The following is a 26,942-nucleotide window of genomic DNA, read 5'->3' as shown; positions in this document are numbered from 1 at the left end:
GCTGGAGCAGATGTGTGGTGAAGCAGAGGGGGCGGCCGCCGCAGCCAGCCGGGTGTGGACCAAATATACTTGCAGCCCACACACCTGCTGTCAGCGCAGCCACCTCGGCCCTACTGGCAAGCAGCGTGAATCATGAGCTGGAGGCTGTCAGGGAGCTCCTGGCCCCCACCGTGGAGGGCTGGGGTCCTCAGGACCGAAGCCTGACAGGAAACCCTGAGGAGGCTGGGAGGGAGACCTCTGCTTGGGCAGACAAGGGGGCGCTGGGGGTTCTGCCTGGTTTCCTGCACAGGAAGCAGGTCTGCCAGAGATTTCGCCCCAGCTCTAACTGCGGTAGGAGCCTGGAGAGCACAGGCAGAGGAGAGACAAGTGCCACCAGCCCTTCTGCCAAAATCACTGCTTCTGAAGGCTGCGACTGGGAAGGGGGAGGGGCAGATGGACTCCGGAAGTCTGCAGTGGTGGCCCCTTGGGACGCCCAGTCTCCCCTGCAGGGCTCTGGGCACACTGTGTGAGTTGGGAAGTGGGAATCTTGGCTCCTCAATTCCTCAATCAGGGGCCCCGTCCTCCTGCCTACAGCCTGCATGCATGTCTGCTCAGCTTTGGGGAGCAGCAGGGTGAGGCGAGGCCAGGAGATGAGGGTGCGAGGTACGGCTGGGGAGGATCGAGGGGAAAGAGAAGAGAAATGCAATCTGCTAACCTCCAAGTCCTGCACCACAGGCACCAGCAGGGAAGGTGGACATGCAGCAACCGAACACAGGGAGACGGAGATTACCACCACCGCAGCCACGGCCGCAACCCTCACCCCGCCATAGTGCCAGCACCGCCAGTGGGGCCTAGGAGCAGTGTCTGGAGGGCCATGCCTGCCAGAGACTCGGGTGCATGGGGAGAAGCAAAGCCTGGGGCTCTCCAGGGGCTGGGAGAGCAACACGGCCTCCAGGACAGCCACGCTCTACGGAAGCCATGTCTTGACTGGGGTCTGACTCAAAGGCCAGGAAGGACAAGCTGCCAGGACTCAACGTCCTCCCAGGCGGGCCCTTGGGCAGGGAGGAGCGGGAGGAGCGCCAGGGTGTGGGTCCAGCAGAGCCCCTTCCCAGTCAGGTGGGCCTCAGGCCAACCGTGTTGCCTCACAGGGCCTGATTTTACAGAATCTTCTAGTCCAACTCACTATTCTGAGACTGAATTTGGTGTCTTATCCAGGTAAGTTAATAGGATTGAGTTGGAAGCTTTCTAAGGTCCCTTCCAGGAACAGAATTCTGATGCTCATTCATGCCAGGCTAGAAGGGACCCCAGTCTAGCTGGGCTAGAGTGTCTGCCATCAGAGCAGACCCCTGGCCTGGGGTGGGGTGGGGCAGGAGAGGCCACCCAGGACAGGGAGGTAGAGCTCCCAGGGCTGGCAGGGCAGGAGCGGGGGCCCTCACCGTGAAGTTGGGGTTGCCTGGCTGAATGCGCAGCTCCGCCAGCACCCAGATGCCGTTGGTCAGCTTCAGGGACTGGTAGAGCATGTCCTGGCCCTCCACGTTCCTCTTGGCGACCGTGAAGATGTTGCTGCTCTGCAGCCTGCTGCTCACGGCCTCTGGGGATCAGATGGCCAGAGAAGGCCCCCTAGTCAGCAATGGGGGAGGGCCTGGTGTACAGGCGAGCGCAGTGTAGACTGGGGTGGGGGGCTTGGGAGTCCTACCTGCATTGAGGGGGCAGTCTCTGATCTGGAACTGAGCTTCATTTTCATTGGGAATGTCCTTCCATGTGGCCAGGAACATCTGCCGGTCTGAAGGTGGGGTTGGGTAGGAGATGGGACCCTAATAAACCTGTGGCCCTGCTTGACAACACTCAGCAGGAAATGGGTCTGGGTGGGGGAGGTGCCACCCTGAAGGTGAGGACAGGCACTAGCTCCGCCACAGCCCCTCCTGCTTCGTTGAGTAAACCTGCAGCTCTGTGAAGGTGGCTACTAGCGTTGTCCCCGCCTCTGGGCCTTAGCTCTCTCCTGCCCAGCACCAACATATGCCCTCCTCCTGCTCTGGCCCAGAGAAGCCTGCTCATTAGCCATTGCTGGCATTACAGGGCTTCTGTGGTGACTGAGAGATGACGTGGGCAAAGTGCACCACACAGCACCGGGCCGGGAGTGAGCCCTCCAGGCACCGGGATGACAGTCTTCTCAGGGGTTCTGGCCAGGGCACAGGAGATGGGCAACAGGTGCGAGGCATGGTCTGGGTTCCCTGCCTTGGGGAGCCCATGGGATGACTGTCTAGAGGCTGTGGGCAAGGCTGAGGGGTGGAGCAGGAGAACCCATGAGTAAGCTCCTTCATGACACAGCCCCTGGAGCTGGCCAGACAAGACCCTGGGGGCCTGGATGGAGGCGTGCGCCTTGCTCCAGGCTCTGCAGAGGAGTCAGCGACTCATGAACTCCAATGTGGGGCGAGCCAATCATCCATTACAGGGACCCCAGCGGCACCCTCACAACTCACCCATCTTCCCGTCCTCCACAAAGAGGATGTGCAGTGGGTACAAGGTGCTGAAGTAGAAGACATCAATGTTGTTCTTCACAGCCACCTAGGAACAAGGGGGTCCCCAGTCAGTCCTCTGAGGCCCCAGGAAGGGCCTGTTCTCTATGCCCCCCACCTGAGCAGGTTGCCTTACATGTCGTCCACGGTAACCATGCCCCTCTGTCTACCCTGATCAGGCCTCCCCTGCCGCATCTGTGACCAGGAGCACAACTGCACAGACATATCCCTTCGCCCACACTGTCCAGGCCCCAGACCTCTCCACCAGGCCCCTCCCCTGGGGCTGGCACGCTGGTAAGGACTGGGGTGCCTGCCTGGAACACACCTGGAGGTTGTTCAGAGGCTCCATCTTCATTACCGAGCCCACCGTGTTGAGAGGCAAGGAGATCTCCACAGACTGGTTGGGGCTGAGCGGTGCGTGGACCTGGAGGGGGGCGGCGGGGGCCAGGCCAAAGCTGGGGAGAGAGAAGCCCCGATGGGGATGGCAGGGGAAACAGGTGCTGACATGGCACAGGTGGGCTCCAGAGCTAGGGCAGTGGCTGGCAAGAAGCCTTTCCAGCAAGCTGGCTCACCCTAGGACTAGGCCCAGGCAGGCCAGAAGGACCAGCTCTTAACCCCCACATTCAACGGCCATTTGGACAGGAAGGAGAGTCCTGGGCCACCTGCAGGCTGCAGCCTGTCTCTGCTTCTCTTTCTCCTTTGGGCTAGGCACTGGGCAGGCCCAGGAAGCAAGGCCTTGCCCCATCCTGCCCTCGAAGAGCTCCATCCAGGGGCCTACAAGCTTCTTCTAACTTGAAAACTCTGTGACTATCCAAGTCGCTGCTGCCAATCCCCATCCCCCAGGAAGGATCTAGCCACCCCAAGCGAGACACCAAGTTTTACTGTCTGGGCTAGAACTGGCTAGGTCCCATCATGGCCACAGAGAGACTCAAGAAAGCCCTGCTTCTTGATAAAGCAGCACGTGGGCAAATCAGGAGGCTCCCCACGAGTGTGAGAGATGCCCCAGCCACAAGCTCAGGGAAGATAAATCACCATAGTATTGACTGGGACCATACTCACTGTGCCCAGGCTGGGTATGCGATATTATACCAATTCCTATCCTCATAAAAACAGTGACAGGTATACAATCTCCTATCTTCCAGGAGACGCAGACTCAGGGAGGGGAGGCCCATGCCCAGACCCTTCGGGGTAAGTGGCACTGCTGGGATCTAGAGCTTGAGCTGCCTGACTCCAGCCTGTGCTCTGCCCACGATAGCAATCAGGCCTGCCTGGGACACAATGGGAGACAACATGGGGAACCCCAGGCCCTTGTGGTGGCCTAGCACTTTAGGCTTTCCTGGGAACTCCACCACTGACTGCTGTGTGATCTTGGGCAAGGCACTTGCCCTCTCTGAGCTCAGGTGTCATTACCTAAAAGGAGAGTAATGGTACTGACTTCACTGGGCTGTCAGGTGGCTCAAGTGAAACAATACTCCTAAAGCCATTGGCACTGGGCCTGGTACCCAGGAAATTTTCAACACACAGTAAGTTTGTTATGAACGATCATTGGGCTCCACCTCTTGGAGCCCACAGGGTTTCTGTGGCCTCTAGGGTCACCGGAGGGTAAGTAGCAGAGCCGCTGCCGTCTTCCCTGGTCTGACAAAGGGTTGGGACCCACTGGCCAGCAGGCTCTCCCTGAGGAAGCAGCCCCTTCAGTCAACTTCTTAGAGGCTCAGTTTGCTCATCACTAGAGCCGCTCAGGAAGAAGAATCATCAGGAGAGGCTGCTTGGGTTCCTCAGAGAGCCCTGGCCTAGCTGGCCTGGTCCATGAAGACCCTGATGGTGCCAGACAAGAGATGGTCCCCACTGACCCCCAGTGCAGGGGGGCTGGTGGGGGTGAGAAGCCTGGAGCAGCCACCACTCCTAGAGGCCCTGCCTGATGGTTTTAATCCTTGCCACACGGGGGAGGCTGGCAGGCAGGCCCACTCCCCATTGGTGAGATGGGAGCAACTTAGGCCTAGAGAGGAGGTTCTGGGCTTCTGTTACGAGGGGTGCTTGCCAAAGATGGGCTCCTAGGCTGGAGCTGGGGACTTTTGTCAGTAAAACACCCCTTTGTGCAGTGGAGAAAGGCAAAAATAAGGGGAGATGCCCTACCCCCTCTGCCTGGTACTTTGGAGTTCACATAAAGAGGTCACTGGTGGGGGGGGGGGGGGAAGTTACTGCTTTAGAGAGTTTTGGCCTGAGGTGTGGTTGTGAGAAACATCCACCTTCACCACAAAAGAGGCACGAGGCCGCCGGCAGCCCTCAGCACCTGCCTACAGTCACCAGTGTGGGTTCTCGGCAGGCTGGCCTCAAGGAGCTCACCTGTTGCGGTTGAACTGGATGGCAAAGTCAGTCATGACCTGCAGGGCCTTGTTGGTCAGCTGCAAGTCCATGGAGATGGAGCCCACCTGGCGGGTGAAGGTGCCTGAGATCTCCAACCCCTTGGCCTTCATGGCCGGGAGCCAGACCTGTAGGGAAGACGGTGGGGAGGGGGCTGGTGTTTGCCACTTCCCCCAAACTCAACAGCTCTCGCTCTCACTCTCTCCTGAAGGGACCTCCCAGACTGATCACACCTGCTTTACCACCAGGAGATGACCATGTGTGTCTCAGGATGAGAGGAACAACCCTGCATGCCCCTCTGACACGTGTGGCTGCACAGAGGAGCAGCTTGGGTAGGGAGGCGCTTGGTGTGCCAAGGGCTGACCTGAGTCTTCAGAAGTCAAAGAAGGAACATCAGGAAATGGGGTGAGGAAGGTGATGAGCCAAGCCGGCCTTGCCAGCCTCCTGACGAGCCAAGGAGAGTGGAGAAGCCAATGGCATCCTGGGCCTTGGCCAGAACCTGAGGCCTTCGTGGCTGTCACAGCCTGTCCTCCCTCGAATAAGGGAGAGCTGGCCTTTAATTGTAGAAACTGGTCTGACAAAGGACAGTACCTAAGAGGACCCCTTGCCTGGCAGGCTCTCTGCTGCATACTTGGCTGTCCTTGTCATTTGAATCTCAGCTCAAGATCCACCCCCTCCAGGAAGCCCACCCCCATGCTCCTTCCCTATGTTCCTGCCGAAATGATGTTTTAGCAGATATACGTGTGCCTACATGTTTGTCTTTTCTGTGCCCAGCCAGCTCTTTAAGGGAAAGACTCTGCTTTTCTGTCTTTACAACCTTGGCTCAGAGCTTGGGGTGGAACTGGTATTCAGGGAGTGTTTGCTGAGTGAACAGCTCGAACTAGAGCCCTACCCATGAAGGACATCCTCGGGCATCATCCTGTGGACATGCAAATGCCTCTCAGGCCATTGTCATCACTGGGACGGCTCATAGGCCCCCTGAAGTCAAAAGGGTCAGGCCCCGCTTGACAGCTTCCCCAAGATGCCCTGTGTCAGTATATGCCTCATTGTCTCTCAAGTTGCCAAAGCCAGGGACCACAGAGCCATCTGGCCACCAGCCCTCAGCCCACTCTAACCCCTACACCACAGTCACGCAGCCCAGGTCCTGTCAACACCACCTCCTCCATCTGCCACCAGGTCCTCCTCTTCTCTCCTCTCCACAGGCACCACCTGCATCTGAACTGCCATCAGAGTTCCCCAGTTAAGATGGCAGCTGCCCATGTGGCTGCCCCAATTCCTCTCTCTCCAATCTCCACAGCAGCTAAAGTCATCTTCTAAAATGCAAATCTCATCACGGCACCCTTAAAAAGCCCTCCAATCCTGCAATGGCTTCCATGGCCCCTGGCCTCCACGGCCTGACACCCTCCCCTCCTGGGCTCAGACTGCACCTGCTCCTCGGGCTCTCACACTCACTGTTCCCTCAGCCTGGAACCTGCTTCCACCCCCAGCCCCCATCATACTTGCTAACCCTGATCATCCTTGGCTTCCCTTGAACAATCCTGAGGGCAGACTGGCACAGCTTTAGTTCTCAGCAGTGACTTGGCACGCAGACAGCACTCAGAGGATGCCTGCACGGTGACCTCCCTGAGCCCTGCCCCTCCATCAGGGCTCCTCTCATGGGTTCTTGCAGAACTTCCTCTCTTTCTGTCACTGTGCCTGACTGCTGAGGGAGGGGACCTCGTCTCTCTTGGTCACTGTGGGTTCATGGAGTCTAGCACAGAACTAACCCTCCACAGTTACTGGAGGAACCAATGGACTGTCAGCACCCGCTGGTCCAAATGCTTGAGGAAGTCCAAGGTCTGGTACACAGATGGCTTCATCCCCCTTGCCCGGAAGGTCGGAGAATGTATTTACCCCACGGGCAGGGCAGGGAAATGCATGAGGGATAAACAATTCTAGGTAGTCACAGCACTGTTAGGAAAATGTAGATGATATACCCACTGCTTCTGAAGGGAGAGTGTACCCACATCCCGGAACCTCCTGTGACTAGTCATGGGGAAAGTCCTGCCCATGTGGCAAGGACTCCTCCTCCAGGTAGCCTGCCCAGACTCCTCCTGCCTTGGTGATCCCTCACCTCTCATTTCCAGCATTGCTGTTGGTGCACTCATCTGGCCTTCCACTATGACAAAGCAGCAATAACATCTGTTAAAATGAACACACAAGCAGAAGGCCAGCTCCAGGCTTTATATTTCTGGCAGCTCTGCAGCGCCTGGCAAGGGCTGAGCACCCACAGGGCTGCAGGAGTCTTTGCTGCTCTTCTGTCACTCAGTCCTGCCTTATGCCTGTTATACTGGGCTTTTAATGTATACAGTTGGCCTCACACATCGGTGTAGCCGGTCTCTGTAGTAATTAGTCAACTGAACATTTTTTACATCATACCACGTATTTGTGTGGGTGTTGTCTTCTGTCCTATTGATTCTGACAACCCATGACATTAGGGTGGGCACACAGAGGGTTCTCAACCACTTTGGGATGTGATCATGTGGGGGTTGGGAGCAGAGGCTTTGGTGCCATCACCTTACATTCAGTTTCAGACTCTATCGCTTATCAGCTATGCAACCTTAGGCAAAAGCACTCAGATTTCTCAACCACAAAATAGGAGTAATAGCACCATAAGGCTGCTGGGAGAATTTAGTGGGATGGGGACTGTGCCAGGCTCATGCAGTCCCTGGCACGGAAGTGTGCAGCTACTAGCACTTGACTTGCTGTCTGCTGTGGGCCCTTTGGGCCCAGACCCTGCCTGGGGGCTCTGGCCACCACTGCTGCAGCTGGCACACCTGGTGAGGTCAGGACAGGTGCTGGCTCACAGCTCCCTAGTCACGACAGAGATGTCACTGTGGCCCTGAAGCCCAGCTGCATCCTGCTCTGGGGAGGGGGCCATGGAAGAGAGAGGGGAGCTCTGGTGGGAACAAAGTGGCAGACAAGGTGTCTGACCTGAGAGTTGTGAGGGGATTCGGCCAGGCCCTCCTCTCTAACAGCTTCCTTGATGCTGAGAGCGTGGCCCACACGGTGCTCTCCTTAGAGCCAGACTCACTTGTCTTGCATGCACCCCAGACCCAGTTCTCCATCCACTGCCCCGCCCCCATCCCAGCAAATGGCACCTCCCCTCACCCCATTGCTAAGCCAGAATCCATGCCTCCCTCTCCGGCAGTCCCTGCATCCTGCCATTCCTATCTCCCAGCAAGCTCTTCAGTCCAGTTCTTGCCTCCACTCTGATAGGTGCCTTCCTTGTCCAGGCCGCCATCAACATACATTAACTCCTGCCAGTCTCCTCACCCGGCTCCTCGCTTCTGCCCTGTCCCTTCCAGTTCGTCCTCCACACTGTAGCCAGAGCCACCTCTCCCAAGTGCAATCTGTTTCATCTCTGCTTAAAACCTTCCAACAGCTCCCACTGTGCCAGAATCAAGAGAAATCCCTCACAGCCCGGCCCGCTGACCTCACCAGCTTCCTTCCTCCCTAATTTCTAGTCTAGCCAGGAGTCTTGGGGGGTACTGCTCACAGGTAGCACAGTGGCATTTATGGGGCATCTTCAGGTGGCACAATGTAGGGGAGGCATAACATCTAGTGGGTCAGGGATGTTAGACATGCTGCCAGGGGGACAACAGTGCACACAATGAACTGTCCTGCATCCCTCAAGTACGTTCTGCATAGTTTCAACACACCCTGAAATTGCCAGGAACCTAACTATGGCGAAAATCAAGGGAAGCCTGTTTTTTGTTTTGTTGGAACTTGACTGAAAGTCAGTCACCATTTTGGAAACTAATAGTACCACTGGCCACTCTACTTACAGCGCCCGAGCTACAAACACTAGCTATAGCAGTGGCTGTCATGGTGACTCTACACTGTTGCCAATACCTGACAACAGCAGGTCTTCTGGGGCGGACATGCCCAGGCCTTCACAATATTAAAATACATAATTTTATTCTCTTCCTTTTATGTCTCCTTTCTGCAGCATTAGCATCTTATTGATTAATTTTGAAACTGCATGTGTTGATAGGGTGCAGAGTCCACAAATCTCACTTAAGGATAGGAAAGGGGGAGGGCATTATAAAATGTCTATTATCAACAAGGGGCATCGGGTCGGGCAGCACTGAGAACCACTGCTCCAACTAGCTGGGACCTTTGCCTGCTCCCTGGAAGGTGTGGGCTCTCCTTCACCTCCAGGCCTTTCTATAGGCTGTTATCTCCACCTGGAGCCCTCTCCCCAGTTTTGCCCCGCGAAATCTGACTTGATCTGCAGGCTTGAGCTGCTTCCACAGCCCCCAGCATCACGCTGGCAAACTGCTGCTCCTGAAGCCCACATCTGCTGGCCTGAGCTGATTCCACAGGATGGACCTTTCAAGGAGCCTGCACGTCAGTCTCTAAATTCTCCCTGCTCCTGCCATGAGAGGAGGGATGGTACTTACTGCTTTTGGGGCCACATATGATCCTGACAGGGTGCCCACACCACTGGTCAGGTCAAAGAGGTCACTCAGGCCACTGCCCATGGGTGCTCCTAGGTTGGCTGGTACTGCTGCTGCTGGGGGTGCCACGAAATTGGGGCCCCCGATCTGGAAGGGAAGGGAAAGGGGTCAGAGGGAGGCATCAGAAGCAGGGACCTCAGGGGCTCGGGATGAGTAGAGCCACCTCTCTCTTTAGGAAACAGGGAGGTGGGGCAGGAGGAGGTACTGCAGGGCCGTCATCACATCAACTCTAAGTTGCAGAAACCAGACAGAGAGGTGGGTAGAAAAGAGAGGCAATGCCTTCCCGTGCCCTATCAGCCTCAAGCCTTAGGGGTGACCTCTGGGAAAGGGCTGGGGACACTCACAAAGTAATACGCAGCCCACGGATAAAAGGGGTACCCGAGACACTGCTATGAGGGGACTGTGCTAAGCAGATGGGAGCACACCCTCTAGGACACCAGAGAGGGGCCGTGGGGACTGAGAGGGCCAGCAATCCTCAGGATGACAAGGCAACTTAGTCATAGGGTGGTGACGACAGGGTGAGAAATTCATGGATATGGGGGCCCAGTGGCAACTGGACACCAGGCGGTCAAAGCAGAGGCTGCCAGGACACTGGACAGAAGGTCAGGGCTCAGCAGGGAAGGACTGTTTTGACACCATCTGACCCTTGGGATGCTGGACCAACGCTCTCAGGAGGAGCAAGGACGAAGGCTTGGTGACACGAGGGTTGAACCATACCCCTTCAGGCTCATCCCCCATCTCCAAGCAGAAGCAGGCAGCATGAAGAGAACAGGCAGCCACATGCACAGAGAAAAGCCAGGAAAGAAGACACAGAAAGACAAGAGAGAGAGGAAAAGAGGGAAAAGATTAGTCACTGTTGTTCCATCCAAGATGAGTCTGGTGTAAGGCTGTGCCAGTCCTAGGAGGGGCCCAGACTGTCTCGACGAAGGGCACCCCTGGTCTCATGCCCCGACCTACATCCTGTGCCATGGCTCTTCCTACCTTTTCCTGTGCCGAGGCCTTCACCTGGCTCTACCAGCTGCCTAAATAAGTCCCAGGGGATACCCAGGCCAGTCTTACCACCCTCTTTCTACAGGGGAGGAGAGACTGCCAATGACCTCTCATGGGCCTCTCTCAGGCCTGCTGGGCTGCAGCCCCATCTGGTGCAAGGTATGTGGCTAAGGGGACACAAGTCTGGCTCCTCCAGTCTTACAGGGTCAATGTGCCTGAGGGGCCAGACTCAGGGGAAGGGGCTAGGACTGGCCCTATACTGCCCCAGGTCTCTTGGGGTTTGGCAGCCCAGCAAGGGGCTAACTACCATGCCTGACACTTAGCAGCTTTGCACTCTGGGAGGGAAGGTCACCTGACCTCTTTAAGCCTCAGTTTTCTCACCTATAAGTAGGAAGCCATCTGATCACCTTTGCAGGCAGGAACCTTGGCACCTGAGGCCCTTGGTCAGTGCCTGGCACAGAGAAAGCATTTAATGTCATCTAGAGGGGACCCCAGGACATACCAGGCTGTCGAGGCCACCACCAAGAAGGTCCACAGCTCCCATCTGCACCGAAGAGGTGGCTAGGGGTGGGCCGCTCACTGGGGGGCCGAGGTCCAGGTTGAGGAGGTCACCCAGAAGGTCACCCTGGGTGGGGATGACATCCGGCTGTTCATTAGAGGGGGCTCCGGCAGGTGCTGTCTCAGGGCTCTCCACGCTCTCATTCCTGTGGGGACCCAGGAGAGGAGGTCAGCAGAGCAGGGGGTCAGGCTGTCTCAGGGAGGTCAGAGTCCCCCGTCTCCAGGTCCTCCCCCAGGACAGGCACCTGGGTCTCTTCACTGTCCCAGAAGGGGCTGTCTACACGCCCCTTCCCCCTTCCCATGCTTGATCCATCTTTTCAGCTCTCTGAGAGATCCAGCTTCGTGGGGATGAGTGAAGGACAGGGCGATCTGTATTTCCCCTACTCAGCCCACTCTAGAGAGCAGCCTGGATGCTGGTCCCCAGAGGACTGGGCAACCAGACCAAACCAACCATCTGGGAGCAGCAGAGGAGGAAGGCGAGAAGAACGAGGGTCTGGAATCAGACAGAATCAGGTCTGAGCCCAGCTCTGCTAGCCACAGGATGCTGCACCAGGCACTCAAGCTCTCTATGCCTATTGCCCATGTCTGTTAAATGGGGCCATCTCTCAGAGATGTTGTAAGGATCAAATGAGGTCACCTAGTCCACACCTGGTGTGTAGTAAGCATTCAATAAAAGGTCGCTAGAATAGTAATTTTCCTCAGACTTGGGCCTTGCCAGAGGATATCACATGAGACCTGAGCATCTGTGTTCCTGAACTGAGGAACCAGGTGGGGAGGCTCAGCCTGGTGACTGGCCTACTTCACTCACGAGGCAGTACGGGGTGGCAGGCTCTTGTGCACAACGCCCCGGCCCCCCTCCACAAAGGCGCTGGGTGGCTTGTGGTAGACGGAGGCCAGCGTGCCGATGTAGCAGATGAGCTCGTCCAGCAGCGTGGGCTCGATGAGGTCCGTCTCTTCAGAGATGAGCGGCTTCTCTGCCAACACCACCTCCTTGGCAGCCACTGGGTCCGTGGAGAGCAGGCGCCAGTAGATGTAGCCACGGTCCCGTAGGTCTGGGTTATCTGAATCCTTGTGGGGTGGGGTGGGGGTGATGAGAAGCCCATGAAACTCAGAGCAGAGCAACCAGGTGAGGGTGAAGGAGGAGCCCCTCCAGCAACCCCATGATCCAGGCATGATCACAGGGCCAGCCAATGACAGTAATCCCGAGTGCTCCCGTGAGCCTGTCCCTAAACCACTTAAACGGGCATGACCTAGTCCCCTGGTTTTCCACTTTAGCCCAGCCTCCAAGAGGCCACGCCCAGTCCCGTCTCCTTTCTCCAGGTCCCTCCATGGTCTGCCTTCCCTGCCCTCACACAAACCCTCTGGCTTTCCTGGACTTCCCTCTCCTCTCTTGACTACAGTCTGGCTCAATTTCACCACCTGATCCCACTCCGTCTTGATTTGCTTGTGACTGAGCTCCCTGAGCAGCGATACTGGATTACTCTGGGGCCAAAACACCAACGGTGCCAGTCGTAGGGGCCGGACCTTGCAACGAAGGTCTAGTTCCTTGGACCGAAGCGCTGCCTGTGGAGCGAGAGCTGCGCTGGGCACAGAGGAGAGACTGGGGCACCCACCTGAGTAGCCAAGCTGAGGACCTGCTGCACCAGCTCCTGGGTCTCTGTCGGTTTCTTCAGAAAGAGTTTCACAATGGCTGTCAGCAGCTGCAGCTGGACCTGCAGGAAGACAGAGAGGAGATGAGGAAGAAGCTTCATATGGGGATAGTAGGAAACCAAATCCGGGCCTTGAAGAGGGAAAAGTGTGTTCAAAGGCCCTGGAAACCAAGAACAGATTTCCTAGGTTTGACTTTGGCCAAAGAACACAGACCAATGCCAGCAGGGGGTGTTGGCAGTGCTGACGAGCCTAGACCTTGGCATTACCACACAGGAAGGAGACAGCCACTGTACTGTTTGGCAAACCCAGGCAGGTTGGGGGCTGCTGCCCAGTCCTAGGGTCCTGGAAACCTGTCAGGGCTCCGTCCGGCCTCACCAGTGCCTTAAGGAGCTCACAACTTAAAAAGGCAACACATGTGGCTGGTATGCTCCTTAACATGAACATCTGTCAAGAAGTGGAAATGATGCCGGGGAGGCCCAGGGGACTGGGCCAGCACGGCCCACAGAGCGAGCCTGTTGTCAAGGAACTGAGCTTCTACCAGAGGGCGGGAACCCTTCTTGCCCAGCACTCTATCAGCTCCCACCTCTTAGCCAGCTGCTGCCCTCACCGCCTACTCTGCTTCTGCAGCCTCCTGCACCTCCTCATCAGTGCCGCCCCACAGTATTGGAAAATGCTGTCCAGCCATCAGGCTACCCTATGGAGAGCACCCTCTGAGGGTGGGAATCATGTCTGTCCCTGTTGTAGCCCTGGTTATTGATCAATCTAGTGCCCAGTGCATAGCAGGCACTTAAGAAAAACTTGCTGACTGGAAAAACATCTCTGAAAGAACAATTCTCTGCACATAGCCCTTCCTTAGCCACATCTCATTTTTGCCAGCCCTGGGACCAGAGGGCAGCCTGAAGCTCCTGAGCCAGGGCTGTGCCACGGACAGTCCTGTCGCAGGATGGCGCGAACAGGGCTGGCAGGACCTCCTGGGTCTGGCTGGCAGGAGGGCACTTACAGAAACAAATGGCTTAATTACCCTGGTACACAGGGCGGGCTGACAGGGGGAGGCAGGCTGGAGGGGATTCAGTCTGTTTCTGGGATTCAGGGATGCAAAGTCCTTGCAATTTGGTTATATACAGGCCAACGGCAGAAGGGCAGTGGGCTAGCTGTTTCCAAGGCAGAAGGCAGCCCAGGGACTGGCTTCCAGACCTGGCCCCAGCTCCCGGCTGTGTAGCCTAGAAAAAGCCATTTACCCTGAGTTGGTGAGGGAGAGGTGTGGCCTACGTCAGGCCTGCGACTTTGAAAACAGCAATTTATGGCAGCTTACTTGGAACCTCATTTGCCCTCTGGTTCTATCACTTCCCAGCTGGTGACCCTGGACAAGTCATTTAACTTGAGTCTGCTCCTCATCTATAAAATGGGTATAACACCTCACAGGGTTAATGAGAAGAGTCAATAAGCAACGAATGTAAAGAACCTACTGTGTATTCTGCTCAATAAACAACAGCTGTCGTCATCGTCATCTGTATCACCACAAGCACCACACAGGGACTCTACCAAGCTCTCCCCACCCAGGTCAGTTGGCTGCCTGGAACCGTTCATCACTGTTTGGTCTGCTGTGCTGCCTGAGAGCAGGGCAAGGGCTCAGTTTCCTACCCAGCTCCCCCTTCACACCCCCATGCTCTGTTAGCCTGCATGTTCAAGGCAGCCCTCCTGCAATGATGCTGCTGCCCCTGCAATCCAGATGGCCCAGAAGCAGGCTGGGCTGATAGACCACCTTGGCCAAGACTTTCTAAGCTCCCTGTCTGTGGCTGGAGAGGCCTAGGAGCCTAGGACAAGAGGGCTCAAAGAGACAATCTAAAATAAGTTCCCAAACTACAAAGCACTAAGTATTCTTAGAAAAGCTCTGAACTGTGTTGTGAACCCAGGCGGCAAAGGAAACAAGCCACTTAATTAAAACACCAGCAGCACCCAGCTACTGTTTGCTGAGCACTGGAGTGGGCAGTTTACACACATCATCCAATAAACGTTGTAGGAATCCTGTGCTGGGACAAGGAAACAGGCTTGGCAAATCTAACGCACTCCAGGCCCCACAACAGCGGAGGAGCCTGGACTGGAAACTCAGAGCCCTATTCCATTTCCCCACACCAGGCTCCTATTCAGCTTTCCCTTGTCTGACTTCTCTAATCTTGGCTCTTTAGCAGGTTTAGCTGAGGGGGAAGAGGATGCAAAAGATTTACTCTAATATGTGGGCAGAAACTCCCCCCACAGGACATCCTCTGCAGTAATCCGGGCAGGACTTAATTGCAGGGCCAGAAACCAGGCTGGGCTTTGCTCCTCAGAGACAAGAAGAGAGAGAAGCTGGTGTGCTGAAAGTGAAGGCAGCCCTAAGACAGGATGGAGCTGGATTTGGCAGGTAGCAGTGGGAGTGGGTGATGGTGGAAGTTACTACTATTATTTTGTGATGGACATCTGTTGTTTTTACCCATCCAGCATCTATTCTCTCTTCTGGTAACAGAAACACTGGCTTTCCTTCAGAGAGTCCCCCTTCCCTCTGCCCATTTCAACCCATGGAGACCAGGATGGGCAGCCGACAGACCTGGCCAATCAGAATCACAGAAATTCGCTCAGGATAATGCAAGTGAGTTTGGACTGTTGCTAGAATTACTGAGGGGAAGGTAGTTATGGGAGTCAATAAGCTGTAAGGATGTAGCTGGAATCACGGACCCCCTCAGAGGCCCCACTTGTGGGAACCTGTCCAAGGGAGAAGCCACCCCCGAGAGGCAGAGACAGCCCCGATGCCACCACCTGAACACCCTCACCCAGGGTGCTGGAAGGGAGCACACTCCTTAGATCTGCCAGCTACAGGAATCAGTTGGTCCCCTTTTTTGCCTGGACAAGTTTGCTTTAAACCAGTTCTGACCGACACCAATACTACCATTAATGAGTGCGGATAATGGGCTGGGCACGTGTTAAGGACATTACACAAAGTATCCCATTTAACTTTCACAGCAATAGGATGAAGGAAAGTCTTACGAATGTCATTTTGTAAATGAGGAAACAGGTTCAGAGAGGTAAAGGATTACCACAAAGCTACTGAGCCAGGAAGGGGCACAAGAGGGGTCTGGACTCGGAGGTTTCTGATTCCGAGGCCCATGCTCTGACTCGCTGGGTTACACTGCCCGTTGGGCAGCTAAGATTTCTGTGCTTACAAACAGATGTTTTAAAGGTCCCCGTGCATGAGCAGACAGCTCCGAGTTCACAGAAAAGGAATACAAACGAAAAGATGCTTAACCCCACTGAGAACAGCAATGCAAGCAAAACTATACCAAGGTACTCCTTGTTATCTATCAGACTGGCAAAAATAAAGTCTGAGGATGCACTATGTTGGCAAGGAGCTAAGGAGAGGGCTATCTCACCTCTGAGATAGAAACGGAAACCAGAACAATCTCGACACCAAGGGAAATCTGGCAACAGCTACCCAAATCTCCAGCGCACAGGCCCTTTACCAAGCCTTCTGCTTCTAAGAATTTACCCCAGCTATACTTACAGGTGTGCCTTACACAGGTTATTCACAGCAGTGTTGACTGCAAGAGTTCCAGAAGACTGACACCTACATACCCATTAGGGGAGGCTGCTTAAATAAGCATGGTCCCTCTGCAGGAAGGACTCCTATGCAGCTGTAAAAGGTTCTCATAAATTAATAACAGCATAGCCTTCAGATATATTTTTAAGGGGAACAGGCACTGCGCTGAACAATTTGAATTTGTATAGTATGCTACCAGTTGTACTTAAAAATAAATGAGAAATGACCCTCATTATTCTCAGAGAACATATTTGAAATTTGCCTACTTGCTAAAATTTACTTGTAACCCCAAAATCAATGCTCATGGAGCTTCATGGTTATTCACAGACATATGTGGAGCAGTGAGAAATTTGAGTTGCCTGACACACACATTCCCAGCTGGGGTCAAATGAGGTGACACTTTGCTTTTTTGTTTCAGCTCTCATATTGTAAATAAGTGTCTTCACAGCCTATTTAATGCCATGTCTTTCACATTTTGGTGCTTTCTGTTGGTGATTTTGCTGTTTAAGATGGCCCCCAAGTGTAGAGCTGAAGTGATGTTTGGTGTTCCTAGGCACAAGAAGGCTGTAATGTGTCTTATGGTGAAAACACGTGTGTTAGCTAAGCTTCGTTTAGGCATGAGTTGTAGTGCTGCTGGCCGTGAGTTCAATGTTAGTGAATGAACAATATATATTAAATAAGGTGTCTTTAAACAGACACACAAAAAACAACGTTATGTACTGACCAGTTGATAAAAATGTTGTGACCAGAGGCTCGTAGGAACCCGACTCTGTATCTCAGGAGCAATGGTTCAGTATTTGCTAATTCAGTGTGGTGACTTTATAGAACATAAGTACAGTGAATAATGAGAATCAACTGTGTGTATGTTTACATGTATGGAGAGGCATGTGTGTACCTGCTGCTGTATTCCTAAACTCTCTCTGGAAGAATCCCCAAGAAACCAAAAAATAACACTGGTGTTCTCTGGGAGAAGAAGCGGTAGCCAGGAAAGCGGTGGGAAAGGCAATTTTCACTATATATCCTTTTCTTTTGTATCTTTTCAGTTTTGAACCAACTCAATAGATCACCTATCCAAAGATAAATCTGAAATTAAAACAAAACCAGAAACTTTTGCCTGCCTTCAATGCACACCATCACAGACCATCCTCACACGTCCCACTTAGGTATTGCAGGATGGGAGGAAAAGGGGCTACAGCAGCAGTCACCTATTCATCATGTATCTATCTGTCCACACTGTCAATGCAGTGTTAGGAGGGGTGGGGCCCTGAGGCCTGCTGCTGAGGAGAGAGTTTCAGGGCAGGACGGACTGCAGTGGTGCCCAGCTGCCAGTCATGACCCACAACCTGGCCTGAGTCGGCCTGCCTGACAGCTCACCTGGGTGCTCTCATCATGGAAGCCCTCGAGGAAGCTCTCCAGCAGCTCGTCCGCATTGTCTATCCGCTCGGCGTACTCGCCCACAATCCAGATCATGGCAGCCCGGGCCTCAGGCTCATCCAGGGAGTCCAGGTTCTCGCACAGTGTGGCGATCACACTCTCGTACCTGGAGAACAGGGCACAGCTGGCACATAAGCACTGGAAGGAGCCCAGGGGAGGCTCAGCAAGGGCCAAAAGAGACAGGCAGCTGCCCAGCAAGACCCCAAGAGGGTGGTGAGTAATGGTATTTGAGTTTTATCTGTAATATCTTAGTTCTTATTTTGGTCTGGGGAGCAGAGACGGGGTTGCTCAGGAGAAGTGAGAAAAAAAAGGCTTTCTTTTGATAATGCTGTTTGTGGTAGAAAAGGAAGGAAGAGGAGAGGCTCCTCCTTGCTCTTCTTCTCCACCATCCCCATCCCCAGCAGACCCACATCACCCTCACTGGCAGGGGCAGGTACATACTTATTGGGGTACTTGCGGAAGATGTCCTTGATCACCACAATGGCTTCCTGGACCACATAGTTGACCTTGGTCTGAATAAGATCGAGCAGCGTGCTCACACAGCGCTCTGCAGATTGCTGTGTGGGAAGAGGAGAGTGTCAGTAAGGCCCCTGAACCCATTTCCAATAGAACCTCTGATGACCATGCTGTGGCCAAGGGCTCAGTCACTCCTTGCCCACCTTCCTCGTCATAGTGGGAAAACAGGAGAACACTCTCCCCAGACAACAGGTGGGAGAACGAGTACAAACTGATGGTGCTAGGCTGGCAGGGACATAGGGAGACAGAAGTAGATTGAGGAGGAGGCCAGAGGCAGAGCTTCTGAGAGTGGGGATGAGCCATGGAGTTCCTCCAGGCCAAGCCCTGAGGGCAGAGTGACTGATGAAATGCCAGGACGCAGGGGTCTGGACGGCCCTCGGGAGCTTGAAGAAAGGGGCAGATGGACAGGTGAATCATAATTCTTGCCCAAATGTTCAACAGGCAGAGCCCCTGCCCCAAAGCTCCATGAAGTGACAGCTAAGTCTACCAGGGCCACCACCAGATTGGGGCTGCCCCATCCTCTTAGCTAATACTGCAGGAGAACCCATGATTACAATGGGTTAATGTCATCTGCAGCAACTCAAAGGCTCAAAGGAGATTACAGAGTGAGAAGCCCAACCAAATCTACAATGTGGGTGCCTTGGGGGCTCTGGTGGTGACTCTCAGGCCTTCCCGTACCATCAGCAGCTGGCAGATTCTGCTAGAATCAGACTGGTTTCCTGGTTTCAGCTTCCTTCCTGTCCCATGGCCAAGAACACAGTCCCAGAGCCTCACCTCCACCTTGATGGCGCAGCGCCCAATGGCTCGCACTGCCTTCCGTACAAAGTCCACATCCACCTCTGTCGCATACTCTTTCAGCTCTGCCAAGACCTGTGGCCCAAACAGAGAAGATGGGGTTGGGGGGATCTGGCAGGGCAACCTCTTGAAGCAGCCCTGGGCAGAAGACATGCACTGCCCTAAAAGACCCCTAGAAGGATGGGAGTCCACCTCCTGTTCAAGGCGGAGGGCCCAGGGGAGAGAGAGAGCTGTCAGGTGCCCCAAGAGGAAAGCAGGAGAAAGACTAGTTGGCAGAGCTGGACAGCCCTTGTTTAGGTTGATCTAGCTAACACATCCACTTAACTATCACTTTTCAGTGGATGGATGGTAAATAATAATAAGGAGAACAAATTCTTTAATCACAAAAATATCAGATAACATTTGTTGAGTGCTTGCTCACAGAGCCCTGTCCTATGCACTCTGAATGAAATGAACTGTTCATGGTGAAGTTGGGCAGCCTACCCAGAGACCACAGCTCATTGGTGGTGATGCCATCCAACACCAAAGCCCATGCCCCCCGCCACCGCCCTCTGCTGACCTGGGCAATATTGGCCTGAGAGGCCAGGCGGATCATGATGTCCAGCTTCTCTAGCTTCACGTAGATGGGGTCGTTGTACTTCACGAAGAAGACCTTCATCTCGTGCTTGAGGATCTCAGGCCTGGTGGCAAGGCAAGATTAACCAAAGAGCAAAAAGCAAGGCATAAGCCTTGTGAGAAAAACCCCTCCAAGTGTGCTGGGACATTTCTGGGGTTTGAGGTGGAGCCTGACATCCATGAACACAGTCACGACCACGTCTGCACACTCCTGGGCAGAGGGCCCACTGACAGGCCTGAGCAAAGTTCTGCTGGCTGCTGCATGTCCAACCACATCCCAGGAAGGCAAGAGGGAACATGAACAAGAAACAGTTCACATTCGAGAGGCAGCAGGCACTAGACGATGGGCTTGGGAATCACAGACTTGGTTCCAATCCCAGCTTGTGCCCTCAGGCCTTGTTTCCTCACCCATAAAACAGGAATGACACTGTGCAGAAAGGTGTTACCACTGCAGGCTTGAGTCTAGTCTTAGAAAGGCCTGGCATCTAGGAACTCGGCTTTCAGGAGTGTTCTCACCACTCCCTAAATGATAAAGGTGTTTAGTTGTGCCTAGACTGTTGGTACAAACAATATGGTTTATGCTGAACACTTGCTTTCCTTGTAGGAGTCTGGAAATTTGGTAGGGGCCATCCATAGGGTGTCTACATGACCAGGGCCCAATAAACACCTAGAGTGCTGAGTCTCTGGGCTTCCCTGGGCAGAAATATTAGATATACGTTGCTCTATTTTGTTGCTGGGGGAGAAGTGTGCTCTGTGTGACCTCCCCTCCAGTGGGAGGGAGGGAGCTTAAGGAAGCCTGCATGTGGATTCCTCCAGACTCGTTGTGTCTTTCTCCCTTAAGGTCCAGCTGTGTATCCTTACTACGTCGATAATAAATCTTAGCCAAGAGAACAACTATATGCTAACTCCCATGAGTCCTTCATGGATGGGCATGGGGATCCTGACACAGACACCTATATAACAGGGTTGTTGTGACAGTTAGATACAAAGCATCTAGCGTGATCCATGCCTACCTCAGAGAAGGCAGTCACTAAGCAGGAACTGTCACCAGCCAAGTACTTTTATATGTGTTATTGCTCCTCCCTCAGCTGGCACCATCTACCTCACTTTTCTTTTATTTTTTATTTTTATTTATTTATTTATTTATTTTGAGGAAGATTAGCCCTGAGCTAACTACTGCCAGTCCTCCTCTTTTTTGCTGAGGAAGCCTGGCCCTGAGCTAACGTCGTGCCCATCTTCCTCTACTTTATATGTGGGACGCCTACCACAGCATGGCATGCCAAGTGGTGCCATGTCCGCACCCGGGATTCGAACCAGCAAACCCCAGGCCGCCAAGAAGCGGAACGTGCGAACTTAACCACTGTGCCACCAGGCCGGCCCCTACCTCACTTTTCTTAGATGAGGAAACCTGAGAGGTGGAGAGGCTTGCACTAGGTCACACATCTAGCGCTAACAAAGGCAGGAGCAAGATGAGTCACCACCCCCAACTCCTATTCCTATGCCCTTTCCAGAACAGAAAGGAGGAAGGGAAAGCAATGAGGACAAATGGTGAAGAGGGGAGAAGACGGCAGAGACAAAGGAGGGACCCTATCAGGGCAATACTCAGTGCTGTTGTGTGAGCTGTGAGAGGTCTTAGCACAGCAAGGAGCCTCTGTCATGCCTGGTGGGGGAGGCTGGATCCAAAGCTGGGCAGCAGGAAGACATGATTTCTGCACTCAGGACTTGGCAAACGCTGCCCAACCACACATCAGAACTGGGCCAGCTGGTGCCTCAGGAACACGGTCAACTTCTTAAAGGGATTTGCCATGTTAAAGATAGCACAGGGAGCCCTTCCCGCTGATCGGGAATCGACAGGTCACTCACTGTACCTTACTAAATCCCACATGGCAACTGCGAATCCCAGCCTCGTCCCTTTGTTTAGCACTCAGAAAGCCTTCCATCTTTACCTCCCAAACCTTCACAAACGTCCCGATTCCACTGATATCTCTGGGTCCCCAAGAGTGTCCTAAGAACCAGACTGATGCTACAAAGACAAGGAGTGTGTGCTTTCTTCCAAGAGAGAATGTCTACAAAAGGCCCTTGTTCTCTGCATAGTCCCGCTCCCAGCAATGGGGCGGCTGTAATACGCTGATGGTTGCGAGTTAGCTGCTGAGTGAGTCACTTGACCAAAAAGGCTGGGAGTAGAACTCCTGAGTCCAGCCCCACTCCATGGAGCTATAGGGCCCCATCGCTGGGTCACTCCAGAGAACCCCTGGGTCCTTGCTCTGGGTCCCTCAAACTGGTGCTGCTCAATTGTTTCTCAGCCTGACGCTGGTACCAGGTACCTTACCTGAGGAGCCGTGGCTTACTGCCGCAGCCCCTTCTATGAGGCAGGTGGACATGCGCTGCACAGTGTCCTGAGCAACTCTGACATACCTTTTTCCCTGCCCTGAGGCTGATGGAAAGTCCACAGCACCTTGACCACCTTAGAGTCCCCCAATCTCAGGGAATTTGACTAGAATACGGACTCCATCCCCAGGAAAAATGCACATAGACACACAAAATCTTACACCGTTTCAGGAGGGCCCTGTGGACTGTGGAGCCATCCACTGTCCCTGGTTAAGAAGCACCATGCTAGCCTGTGCCCTGCCTGCTACCTGGTTGGGCTAGGCCAGGGTTTCTCAACCTCAGCACTACTGACATTTTGGATGGAACAGTTATCTGGGGTGAGGGGGCTGTCCTGTGCATTGTAGGATGTTGAGCAGCATCCCTAGCCTCCACCCACTAGATGTCAGTAGCACCCCCGAGTTGTGACAACCAAAAATGTCTCCAGACATTGCCAAATGTCCCCTAGGGGCCAAAGTTGTCCCTGGCTGAGAACCTCTGGGTTAAGCTATTCTTTGAGATTTCCTGCATGGTGACAGGTCAGTTCCCCTTCAGAGCCCCTATTCCCAGCAGCAGACCCCCCAGAAGTGCATACTGCACATATGTGGCAGTCCTGGTACCTTTTCTGCACAATGAGGTTGATGTTGCGCAGGGCCACGTACTGTAGCTCAGGCTCTGCTGACAGGAGTGTGACCAGGGGCGGGGCTAGCTTCTTGAGCAGCGTGCCATAGTAGTCCAGGTCCTTGGACAACATCTCCATGAACTTCATCAGCACCTTCACAGCAGACAGCACCACAGCAGAGTTGGCATGGGAGAGCCTTGGGGTGACCCGCTCACAGATGCTGGGGTCCATTCCAAGGGGGTGAATAGGAGAGACAGACAAGGGCAAATACCCTGTTTTTAGTTATCAAGATAGCATATCTTTTATAGGCAGAAGATCTAGACCCTGTTTCTGCTGCCTGCTAACTGACCCCAAACAGGTTAAAACTACTGAGCTTCAGTTTCTTCATCCAGAACACAGAGATGACGACACTGACTTGACAGAGCTGCCGGGGGCTTAAAGGAGATAATGCAGGGAAAGCACGGAGCACAGTGCCTGGCATATAGTCAATACTCTATAAATACTAACTCCCTCCCGCCACTGCAAAGGCATGCAAAAGGAAGAGGATATCATATTGGTTAGGACTAAGAGTCACAAGAGTCCCAGCTAGGTGACCTGCATGATTTCCTCCACCTGTCCAAGCCAGAGTTTCCTTACCTGTAAAATGGGACAATGATGGGACATCCTTCACAGATTTGCTTTAAGGTTTATCTAATGCGTGGGAAGCACCCAGCAGAGCCCAGGCACCCAGTAAGAATTCAACAAATGGTGGTTCTGAGGCCATCCGCCTCCTTTACTCAGCCAGAGGTGACCAGGGTCTCTGTCAACTCCCAGGTCAGGTCCTGGCTACTATCTGTGCCTACAATGAGCAGTGAGCTGACCGCCTGAAGCAACACTACTGACACTGTGGCTGTGGCCTCCCTTGAGATGTGTCTGAGGATGGTCTGTGGAGCAAGGCCCTGGGAAGGAGCTCATCAGAGACCTGAGGCCCAGCTCATGGTTGGAGCCCCCCAAGAACCAATGCTGGCTGGGCTGGCAAGTGAGGGGCAGCCTGCTCACCTCTGGGCCTCCCGGTCATCCTTGGGCGTATAGTTGGCCAGGCAGTCCAGGATGAAGATCTGGCCCCACTCGGTGCACTCATTCAGGGCTGTCAGCAGCTTGTTAATGGACTGCGGGTTCAGGTCGAGCAAGTTGCTACTGGGGTGAGACTCAGCAATCTCCGAGAGGGCAGCCACAGCATTTGCCACCACCTGGTTGGGAGAGTGGAAGGGGCAGAGGCTGGGGGCACTGGTCACAGGCCAGGGGGTGGTGAGACTAATGATGTTGGTCAGTCAGAGGTTGAATATCCTGAAAGGAATATGACCCAATGGGCAGGGTCTGGAGCATCGAGACCCATTCCAACGTTCACCCTACTGACTCCTCTGTAAACGGCAACTAAAGTAGGTGTACCTGCCATTAAAGAAACACAGCAGGCAAAACAAAAGAAAGATCTAGCTCCCAGTGCCTGGCAACAGACAGCATTCCCAGCAGCTAACATACAGCCCTCATCTACCAGTTACAAGAGATCACTTCGGGGGTTGTCAACTATGCTTCTCAGAGCTAGAAGATTCCTACAGAGCCCCTCGGGGATGTTGGGAATGGATGGGGGCTGGAGTACAGACAGGGTTGCTATGTGAAGCTCTGGAGCCTCAACCCATTTCCACCAGAGCAGCTGTTTTTATGTGTTTCTGTACTGTTTTCAACTTTTCTCTGTGACAAATAGCACTTCAATGGCCATCCCGATACTGGCCGCTCAGCACCTGTGTGTGATCAGTGTTTCTGCAGGACATAGAATGGGACGGCTGGGCCGAGGTGTTTGTGCATTTCATTTTAAACCGGGCCTGATGAAGACCCTTCAAACTGCTGCCACTGCTGTGAGTGAGGAGACTAGTTTTCCATCCAGCCACATCCCAGTGCCCTGTCCTCCAGGCTATGCTACTTCAAGGGTGACCCTCTACAACCCTGCAAAGATGTGGGAAAAGGGAAAAGCACCTCGCATTCAGAGCTCACGGATAGTCTTGGTGAGAAGACAGTGACAATGACAGGCACTGGGAGGGGAACGAGGCCACTAGCCTTGGTTGCAAGCCCACTGCATGCCAAGCCGTGCCAGGCACATTACCTTCACAGCTTAAGCCTCACAGCACTCCTGCCAGCCACGCAGAATTAGATCCAGCTTACTTATGAAGAAAAGAGGGCTCTGGAAGGTTAGGCAGCTTGTCCAAGGTCATACAGTTCATTGGAGAGGGCACAGAGAAAGGAATCCAGGTCTAGCTCACTCTAAAGATGGTGCCAAACCACTGCAGGCATGAGAACAAGTAGCCCACCCAGCAAGACCCTGACTTCCAGGAACTAGGGACTGCCTGGTAGAGGGTCAAGCCAAGGCTTACCAAGAGACCCAAGAGGTGATAGAGGTGATACGGTGGGTGGCAGTGGCTTACCATGGGGTTAGAGTCAGAGATGAGGTCTTTAAGGGTGTCCAGGAAGCCCTGGTCCTCTACCAGCTGGGCGTTGATATCATGGAGCTTGGCCACACACACGGCTGCTGTTTTGCGCACATATGGGTCCTCATCCTTCAGGCACTTCCGAAGTGGCTCGCACAGATACTCTGTGATCTTGTCAACGCGGATGCAGCCCATGGTCCGCACGGCCAGGGCCCGGATCAGGGGGTTGGGGTCCTCACAGTCCTGAGAGGAACCAGCCATTGGCCGGGGGCAGGGGCAAGCTGAGCAACATCAGACAGCTGGTGTGGGATCTCCTACCAACTGTGGCCAACAGCACCAAAAGTAAGTGCCACACATGGGCACCTAGCATTTGCCAGATACTGTACTGGGGCTGCACTGTCACCTCTGATCCTCACAGTAGACATACAATACTGTTTCCGTTTTACAGGTGAGGGAGCTGAGGCTCTCAAGAAGGTTGAGAGTTTCCCCAATTACAGAGCAGAACCATGATTCAAACCCACGTCCATCCAGCACCACAACCCTCAATCTTTTCTCTGGGCCACAAAAACCCTCAAGTGCCCATATCTGAGCATCGACAGAGCTAGGGAAGCTAAGGTTCTAAAGTCACACAGAGCTGACAATTCACGTCCTGGCTTGCTCCTCAATCTGGAGGACAGAAAATGTAGAAAGGAGCAAAGGCCAGAAGGAGAACACAGAAGCTCTCAGAAACTTGCCGAATCCTGACCTGGCAAATGATGCAGGGCAATGGCTCACCCCAGGGGCACATGGGGATCAACAGGCCTTGGGCGACCTCACACGGAATGAGTTAGCAGGGTCTGTAGCATCTGATTTTCTGGAGAGAGTGGGAGCCCTCTGCTGGAAGAAGAGGCCCTCAGGCTGGGAGTCTGAGGGCCTGGCAAGGAGCCTCAGTGTTTCTACCCAGGGACACAGTGCCCCATCCCAGGAGATCAAGGGGAGATGGAGCAGTGAGCATCCATACCCCTCCTCTCACTATGCTCCTACTCACCTTCACAAAGGTGTTCACGGCCATGATGGCCATGTCGGGCTGACTCTTGGCATAGTTCATCAAATACAGGTACACCAGCTTCTTCAGCTCCAGGTTGTCTGTCTGCATACAGTTCACCACGTCGGGGAAGAGGGCACTGGAAGGTCAAAATGGCATCAGTGTGGGCAAGGCCGAAGAAAAGAAGAAGATTTTCAGGCAGCTAATGAGGGAAGTCGGGAGGGGGTGAACAGCGGGTAGGAGGAACGGAGAAAGATAACAGGTCTTCTAGAAAAAGGGAGGGCATCAGCTATGCTCTGTTACCATGAACACTTACTGGCAGAAATGGAATTCCAAAGGGTAATTTTAAAAGCAAAAAAAGTCTTCTGTTCTTTCCAGAGGGTTCAGACATGAGCTCTAAAGCCCATCACACCTGGCTCAAACCCAGCTCTGCCTCTTGCTGGCTGTATGAAGTCAGGAAAATGCCTTTATCGCCCAAATCTCAGTTTCCTCATTTGCAAGAAAGGGCAACAAAACCCCACTGCACAGGGCCCTTGTGACCATTTAAGGAGACAGCATGCTTAAGGTCATCTGGTCCTTGACATCTTGGAGATGTTAATAAATGAAAACGATTGTTTTTCTTCCCCTGACACTTAACATGGCCCCTTACATTGGGCTGCTGGTTTCAGAGGGCTGTAGGGAAGCAGGGATGGGCCATGCTGCTTTCACAAGGACCAGCTCAGACACCCACTAAGAACCAGCCCAGCATGTACAGAGCATGTCCTATATGCCAGGCTTGGTGCTAAGGGCTCTACATACTTGATCTCATTTAACAGCCCCAAGAAGCCAGGGGATTATCCTCATTTTACAGAAGACAATACCGAGGCTCATAAACATCAAATAACTGCTATAACGGGTGGAACCAGTCCTGACATGGTACCCCAAAGACCCAGAGTCACAGGTCCCTTGAGGTGTGAAATATGGTTGGAGATCAATTTTCTGTTTCT

General features: G+C 53.8%; 1 protein-coding gene and 1 non-coding gene across 26 annotated transcripts in view; both read right to left on the bottom strand.

Annotated features, from left to right (window-relative positions):
- AP1B1 (adaptor related protein complex 1 subunit beta 1) overlaps positions 1 to 26,942 on the bottom strand; it is a 54,680-nt gene that overhangs the window by 1,323 nt on the left and 26,415 nt on the right. For 7 of the 25 annotated variants that reach the window (XM_070219804.1, XM_070219803.1, XM_070219811.1 and 4 more), the window contains 17 exons: positions 25,960 to 26,095; positions 24,930 to 25,175; positions 23,512 to 23,702; positions 22,472 to 22,693; positions 19,432 to 19,552; positions 18,852 to 18,947; positions 18,003 to 18,118; positions 17,502 to 17,667; positions 12,520 to 12,618; positions 11,715 to 11,974; positions 10,851 to 11,052; positions 9,302 to 9,445; positions 4,839 to 4,984; positions 2,821 to 2,950; positions 2,460 to 2,544; positions 1,676 to 1,762; positions 1,416 to 1,570 (listed from right to left, as the gene is read on the bottom strand). In XM_070219804.1, the coding sequence (XP_070075905.1) occupies positions 1,416 to 1,570; positions 1,676 to 1,762; positions 2,460 to 2,544; positions 2,821 to 2,950; positions 4,839 to 4,984; positions 9,302 to 9,445; positions 10,851 to 11,052; positions 11,715 to 11,974; positions 12,520 to 12,618; positions 17,502 to 17,667; positions 18,003 to 18,118; positions 18,852 to 18,947; positions 19,432 to 19,552; positions 22,472 to 22,693; positions 23,512 to 23,702; positions 24,930 to 25,175; positions 25,960 to 26,095 (2,602 nt within the window). Of the gene's footprint in view, positions 1 to 694; positions 1,571 to 1,675; positions 1,763 to 2,459; positions 2,545 to 2,820; positions 2,951 to 4,838; positions 4,985 to 9,301; positions 9,446 to 10,075; positions 10,097 to 10,838; positions 11,053 to 11,714; positions 11,975 to 12,519; positions 12,619 to 17,501; positions 17,668 to 18,002; positions 18,119 to 18,851; positions 18,948 to 19,431; positions 19,553 to 22,471; positions 22,694 to 23,511; positions 23,703 to 24,929; positions 25,846 to 25,959; positions 26,096 to 26,942 lie in introns of all 25 variants that reach the window. The other 18 variants (XR_011420717.1, XR_011420723.1, XR_011420716.1 and 15 more) reach the window with 7 other exon arrangements.
- On the bottom strand, positions 4,172 to 4,268 carry LOC111774870 (small nucleolar RNA SNORD125). The gene has a single exon (XR_002810170.1). It is a non-coding gene; the product is annotated as a small nucleolar RNA SNORD125 (small nucleolar RNA).

This window comes from Equus caballus, chromosome 8 (genome assembly GCF_041296265.1).
Source record: "Equus caballus isolate H_3958 breed thoroughbred chromosome 8, TB-T2T, whole genome shotgun sequence".
NCBI classification, from domain to species: Eukaryota; Metazoa; Chordata; class Mammalia; order Perissodactyla; family Equidae; genus Equus; species Equus caballus.
The sequence above is the reverse complement of the archived record's forward strand: the minus strand, read 5'-3'. Positions and strand labels throughout refer to the sequence as shown.